We start from the raw sequence: 6,959 nt of genomic DNA, 5'->3' as shown, positions 1-6,959 counted from the left end.
AAAAAAATTAAAAAAAAAAATAAATAAATAAAAAGAGAGGGTCTCACTGTGTCACCAAGGTGGAGTGCAGCAGCGCGATCATAGTTCACTGCAACCTCAAAGTCCTGGGCTTAAGCAATCCTCTTGCCTCAGCCTCCTGAATAGCTGAGACTACAGGTATGTTCCACCATACCCAGCTAATTTAAAGGAAATTTTTTCGGCCAGGCACCGTGGCTTATGCCTGTAATCCCAGCACTTTGGGAGGCTGAGGTGGGCAAATCACGAGGTCAGGAGTTCGAGACCAGCCTGACCAACATGGTGAAACCCCATCTCTTCTAAAATACAAAATTAGCCAGGCATGGTAGCATGCACCTGTAATCCCAGCTACTCAGGAGGCTGAGGCAGGAGAATCGTGTGAACCTGGGAGGCGGAGGTTACAGTGAGCTGAGATCATGCCACTGCACTCCAGCCTGGTGACAAAGCAAGACTCCATCTCAAAAAAAAAAAAAAAAAAAAAAATTCTAGAGACAAGGTCTCACTATGTTACCGAGACTGGTCTCAAACTCCTGACCTCAAGCAGTCCTCCCACCTTGGCCTGAGCACTGGAATGAAGTGGTGAGTAAGGCAGTGGATCTTTGGGAAAGGAGTGTTCCAGGAAGAACAGAGATGCTTCTGGTTATTTTAGGATGTCATGAAACTCTCAAAAATTGTCAAAACAGTTTGTCTTAACTTATCATAACCAAAAAGAAATTATACCTTACCTTATGGAAATAATAAAATTTAACATCATATTGTGATATAATGTTACAACTCCAAAATGATCAGGAATCTGTGGATAAGCCCATGCCTGTACCATGGCACCAGCTGTTATCTGGCTAAATCTTTTGTAATCAATGTTGCAAAACTTCCTCTTCTGAAACTTCCCCACAAAGTTGAACAAACACAAATTAGAACAACATAAGAGTGATTTAAGAAACATGGTTTCAGATTTACAAAAATACGTGGTAGCTCAGGGTTCATCCCCATCCTTCAAAATCCCTCTTGAAATTAGAATGGGATTATTTTTATATTTTTCTTCCAATTCCTTATTTTGTATAGAGAATGGATACTGTTTTGCAAGCAAAATGTTGAAAACTGAGCATGATGCTAAGATGCCTTTATAAAAACATGCAGAGGCCAGGTATGGTAGTTCACGCCTGCAATCCCAACACTTTGGGAGGCCGGGGTGGGTGGATCACAAGGTCAGGAGTTTGAGACCAGCCTGGCCAAGATGGTGAAACCCCGTCTCTACTAAAAATACAAAAAAATTAGCTGGGCGTGGTGGCAGGAGCCTGTAATCCCAGCTACTTGGGAGGCTGAGGCAGGAGAATCACTTGAACCTGGGAGGCGGGGGTTGCAGTGAGCCAAGATTACACCACTGCACTCTAGCCTGGGCAACAGAGCAAGACTCCATCTCAAACAAACAAACAAACAAAAAACATGAAGGAACACTGGGGTATAAATAAGATTTAAATAGTAATAGTGTGAGTTCCCATTTTGTTGGGTTATGAACTTTTCTTTTTATCAAAGTTGGTCCTATCACTAATAGATAATTTCCAAAATACCACAAATTTAATGGCTTAAAACAACACAAATTTATTATTTTACAGTTCTGCAGGTCAGAAGTCCCAAACAGGCTATGTGTGGTAGCTGATGCCTGTAATCCCAGCATTTTGGGAGGCCGAGGTGGGAGAATTGCTTGAGGCCAGGAGTTCGAGACCAGCCTGGTCAACATAGAAAGACCACAACTCCACAGAAAAAGTGTTTAAAAATTAGCCAGGTGTAGTAGTGTGCACCTGTAGTCCAGCTACCTGAGAAGCTGATGCAGGAGCACTGCAGCCTGAGCAATAAAGCAAGACCCTCTCTCTGGAAAAAAAAGTCCCAAATAAATTTCACTGGGCTAAAGCCAGGGTGTTGGCAGGGTGTGTTCCTTCTGGAGATTCGGTGGGGAGACTCTACTCCCTTGTCTTTTCTAGCTCCAGAGGCTACTGCATTCCTTGGTTCATGGCCGCCTCCCCATCTTCAAAGTCAACAATGGCTGAGTCTTTCTCACATCATATCACTCTGACATTGACCTTCTTGTCTCCCTCTTTCATTTATAAGGACTCTTATGAGTACACTGGACTCACTTGGATAATCCAGAGTACTCTCCCGTCTCAAAATCCTTAATCTCATCACATCTGCAAATTCCTTTTGCCATGTGTTCATAGCTTCTGGGAATTGGCATGTGGACATAATATTCTGCCTACCACAAGTATTAATAGAACAGAACTTGTCACTGCCAACCCAGAGTCATTCTGTCCCTCCTTGGAAGCCTGTATCATCCATCAGAGTACAAACATGATTTAGGTTTTGCCTTAGATACTGTCATGTTAATGAAATTTCAGAATAGCAAAGAAAGTTGTTTTGAGAAATACTTTTTCAAAGTAAACATTCTTCTCAAAAAAAGTTTTTTTTACATCCTATACTCTTGCTTATAATTTACCACTTTAATTTTTTTCTTTCTTTCTTTTTTTTTTTTTTTATTGCCATTGAGGCAGAAAGGAAAATGAAGCTCTTAGGAAGCTCAGTTTAACTTCTCAATTGATCACATTAAGGAGCAAATAATTGAAGTTACAGGACTCTTCTAGTCATTATTTTTGGAAAGAAATTAAATTTAGGTTTTTTTTTTTATTATTGATATGGAGTTTTGCTCTTGTTGCCCAGGCTGGAGTGCAATGGTGCGATCTCAGTGCACTGCAACCTCTGACTCCCAGGTTCAAGCGATTCTCATGCCTCACCTTCCTGAGTAGCTGGGATTAGAGGCTCCTGCCACCATGCCTGACTAATTTTTGTATTTGTTAGTAGAGATGGGGTTTCACCATGTAGGCCAGGCTGGTCTCGAACTCCTGACCTCAGATGATCCACCCTTCTCAGCCTCCCAAAGTGCTAGGATTATAGGTGTGAGCCACTGCACCTGGCCTTTTGTTTTGTTTTGTTTTGTTTTGTTTTGTTTTGTTTTTGAGACAAAATCTCGCTCTGTTGCCTAGGTTGGAGTACAGCGGCGCAATCACGGCACACTGCAACCCCCCTCTCCTGGGTTCAAGCAGGATTCTCCTGCTTCAGCCTCCCAAATAGCTGGGACTATAGGTGTGCACCACCATGCCTGACTAACTTTTATTTTTAGTAGAGACAGGGTTTCACCATATAGACAGGCTGGTCTTAAAGTCCTGACCTCAGGTGATCTGCCTGCCTCAGCCTCCCAACGTGCTGGGATTACAGGTGTGAGCCACCGTGCCCAGCCTTCAGGTTATTATTTTTTATTATTTTTATTTTTTTGAGAAAAAAAAAATTTTTTTTTTTCTCTTGTCGCCCAGGTGGAGTCTAATGGCAAGATCTCGGCTCACTGCAACCTCTACCTCCCGGGTTCAAGCAATTCTTCTGCTTCACTCTCTTGAGTAGCTGGGACTACAGGCAGGCACCACCACGCCCAGCTAATTTTTGTATTTTTAATAGCAATGGGGTTTCACCATGTTGGCCAGGCTGGTCTTGAACTCCTTACCTCAAGTGATCCACCTGCCTCGGCCTCCCAAAGTGCTGGGATTATAGGCGTGAGCCACTGCGCCCAGCCAAAGTTATTTCTTATATATTTATACCACTACATCATTCAAGCTTAAGCCTAAACAACAAAATCTATTTATTTTACTCACCAATATTCATGTTTTTCTATATTTTTATTTGAATGTAGTAATTAACCAACTCATTAACATCTGTTTTATTTGAGAGTCCTTTTTTGTTTTTTTAGATGGTCTTGCTCTGTTGCTCAAGCTGGAGGATAGTGGTACAGTCATAGCTTACTGCAGCCTCAAACTCCTGGACTCAAGTGATCCTCCCACCTCAGTTTCCCACGTAGCTGGGACTACCAGCAAGCACATCACCATGTCTAGCTAATTTTTTATTTTACATTTCATAGAGATGGAGGTCTGTGTTGCCTAGGCTTATTTCTAACTCCTGGCCTCAAGCGATCCTTAGAATCTATTTAAAAATTTTTTGTATTCAAAAGTACAGTATGTGTCTTTTCATTTGTGAAATGCTTTACACTCATATTTTTACCATAGTATGGTCTGTTAAAAATTTTTTTTTGAAACAGAGTCCCTGTGTTGCCCAGGCTGTAATACAGTGTCACAATCTCTGCTCACTGCAACCTCCGCCTCCTGGGTTCAAGCGATTCTCCTGTCTCAGCCTCTCGAGTAGCTGGGACTACAGGCAGGCACCACCATGCCAAGCTAATTTTTGTATTTTTAGTACAGACGGGGTTTCACCATGTTGACCAAGCTGGCCTTGAACTCATGACCTCAAGTGATCTGCCCGCCTAGGCCTCCCAAATTGCTGGGATTTCAGGTGTGAGCCACCGCACCTGGTGGTCTATTATAATTTTCTTCTCTTTGCAATTTAGGGGATGCCTGTATTGGGTAATTTGTAAACAAATGTCCTATGTTTAATTAGTTAAAAAATTCAAAATTTCCCCTAATAGATTCTTTTCTCCCCCCCAAGTAGATTCGAATTCAGAATTGTCAAATGAAGAATTAAGGCAATGTCTTCATGAGACTTTAGAGGTAGGTACTACAAAAATTCTTGGTTTAGTTGGGTCCCAGCAGCGGCTGCAGTGCTCTCGTCTTCTGCGGCTCTCCGTGCCCTCTCCTTTTCGCTTCCGGAAACATGGCCTCCGGTGTGGCTGTCTCTGATAGTGTCATCAAGGTGTTCAACGACACGAAGGTGTGTAAGTCTTCAATGCCAGAGGAGGTGAAGAAGCGTAAGAAGGCGGTGCTCTTCTGCCTGAGTGAGGACAAGAAGAACATCATCCTGGAGGAGGGCAAGGAGATCCTGGTGGGCAATGTGGGCCAGACTGTCGACGACCCCTATGCCACCTTTGTCAAGATGTTGCCAGATAAGGATGGATTGCCACTACGCCCTCTGTGACGCAACCTACGAGACCAAGGAGAGCAAGAAGGAGGACTTGGTGTTTTATCTTCTGGGCCCCTGAGTCTGTGCCCCTTAAGAGCAAAATGATCAATACCAGCTCCAAGGACGCCATCAACAAGAAGCTGACAGGGATCAAGCAAGAATTACAAGCAAAATACTATGAGGAGGTCAAGGACCACTGCACCCTGGCAGAGAAGCTGGGGGCAGTGTGGTCATCTGCCTGGAAGGCAAGCCTTCGTGAGCCCTTTCTGGCCCCCTGCCTGGAGCATCTGGCAGCCCCACACCTGTCCTGGGGTTGCAGGCTGCCCCCTTCCTGCCAGATAGGAGGGGTTGGGGGATCCCAGCAGGGGAAGGGCAAGCCCTTCACCCCATTTGCCAAACAGACCCCCCCCACCGCCTGGATCTTCCTCCTCCCTGCATCCCTGATGGTTCTGGCCTTCCCAAACTGCTTTTGAGCTTCTGATTCCTCTTGGGTTGAAGCAGACCAAGTTCCCCCCAGGCACCCCAGTTGTTGGGGGGGCCTGTATTTTTTAACAACACCCCCACTCCCCACCTGTTCCTCCCACTTCCCTTGCTGCCGACTTGTAACTGCAATAATGACTCTGTGCTTGTCTGTTTAGTTCTGTGTATAAATGGAATGTTGTGGAGATGACCCCTCCCTGTGCTGGCTGGTTCCTCTCCCTTTTCCCCTGGTCACTGCTACTCATGCAAGCAGGACCAGTAAGAGACTTTTGATTAAAAAAGAAAAAAAATTCTCAAGTGAAAAAAGTCCATTGATAGATACTTTGTTTAAATGGTACCAAATCTGTGGGGAAGGCAAATTTTGGCTTTCCAGATATTCTTGCTGAACCACACTCGAGAGCTCATCCTTTTCAACTGGCCTCCTCTGTTTCTTATCCACCTCATCTCTTAAAGAAGCTACTTATGTAAACATGCACACCAGTTCTCCTTTCCACCCCACTTCTCTTATCTCCTCCTTCAGAAAGTAAGATCACTTCCTTCCACTTGCTTTCCCTGTATGTGTGGCTTCAAACAATCTGACTTAATTTAACCTCATTAAAGTCAGAAGCCCAGAGTCTCCAGCGGCCTGAGGAGCTGAGCCCACTGCCTTGGTGGGAATTGCAGTTTCTGCGAGGGGTGCCTGTCCTTTGGGAGATAGGAAGCCCACCTTAGTGTGTGTTTGGGACTCTTCCTGTGAAAGCTACTGTATTCGGCTGCCGAGACAAAGTACCACAAACCGGTGGCTTAAAACAACAGAAATCTATTTGCTCTCAGTTCTGGAGGCTGAAGTTTGAAACCAAAGTTTCAGCAGGCCGTTCTCCCTCTGAAGGCTTTAGAGGAGAGTCCTTTGCCTCTTCCTAGCTTCTGATGCTTGCTGCAGTCGTTGGTGTTCCTTGGCTGGTAGCTGCAGAAATCCAGCCTCTGCCTGTCACATGGCCTTCTCCCTGTGAATCTGGGTCTAAATTTCCCTCAATTTATAAGGACACTAGTCATTGGATTGGGACCTGCAGCTGCCTCCTTAACCTTGAGTCCCTGCATAAGGAACTGCAACCTCAGTATGTAAACAACATGAAAGCCAACTGGGGCTGGGGCAGTGGCTCACGCCTGTAATCCCAGCACTTTGGGAGGCCAAGGCAGGTGGATCATTTGAGGTCAGGAGTTCGAAACCAGCCTGGCCAACATAGTGAAACCCCGTCTCTACTAAAAATACAAAAATTAGCCAGGCAGTAGTGGTGCATGCCTGCAATCCCAGCTACTCGGGAGGCTGAGGCAGGAGAATCGCTTGAGCCTGGGAGGCGGAGGTTGCGGTGAGTTGAGATCATGCCACTGCACTCCAGCCTGGGAGACCGAGTGAGACTCTGTCTCAAAAACCTCCCTGGTTCAAGCAATTCTCATGCCTCAGCCTCTGGAGTAGCTGGGTTTACAGGTGTGAGCCACCATGCCCAGCTATTTTTTTTTTTTTTTGAGACGGAGTCTCG

At 45.1% G+C, this 6,959-nt stretch overlaps 1 protein-coding gene and 1 pseudogene across 7 annotated transcripts in view; both read left to right on the top strand.

Moving 5' to 3' along the window:
* Positions 1-6,959, top strand: part of CCDC125 (coiled-coil domain containing 125) — a 53,831-nt gene that overhangs the window by 14,697 nt on the left and 32,175 nt on the right. For 4 of the 6 annotated variants that reach the window (XM_017890620.1, XM_017890615.1, XM_017890617.1 and 1 more), the window contains exon 3: positions 4,552-4,613. In XM_017890620.1, the coding sequence (XP_017746109.1) occupies positions 4,552-4,613 (62 nt within the window). The remainder of the gene's footprint in view (positions 1-4,551; positions 4,614-6,959) is intronic. The other 2 variants (XM_017890619.1, XM_017890616.1) reach the window with 1 other exon arrangement.
* LOC108541180 (cofilin-1 pseudogene) lies at positions 4,621-5,732 on the top strand (annotated as a pseudogene). Its single transcript, XR_001888890.1, has one exon. The product of XR_001888890.1 is annotated as a cofilin-1 pseudogene (transcript).

Source organism: Rhinopithecus bieti, unplaced genomic scaffold, assembly GCF_001698545.2.
Source record: "Rhinopithecus bieti isolate Rb0 unplaced genomic scaffold, ASM169854v2 scaffold_18354, whole genome shotgun sequence".
NCBI lineage: Eukaryota > Metazoa > Chordata > Mammalia > Primates > Cercopithecidae > Rhinopithecus > Rhinopithecus bieti.
Note: the sequence above shows the minus strand (reverse complement) of the source record. Positions and strands in the feature narration are given on the sequence as shown.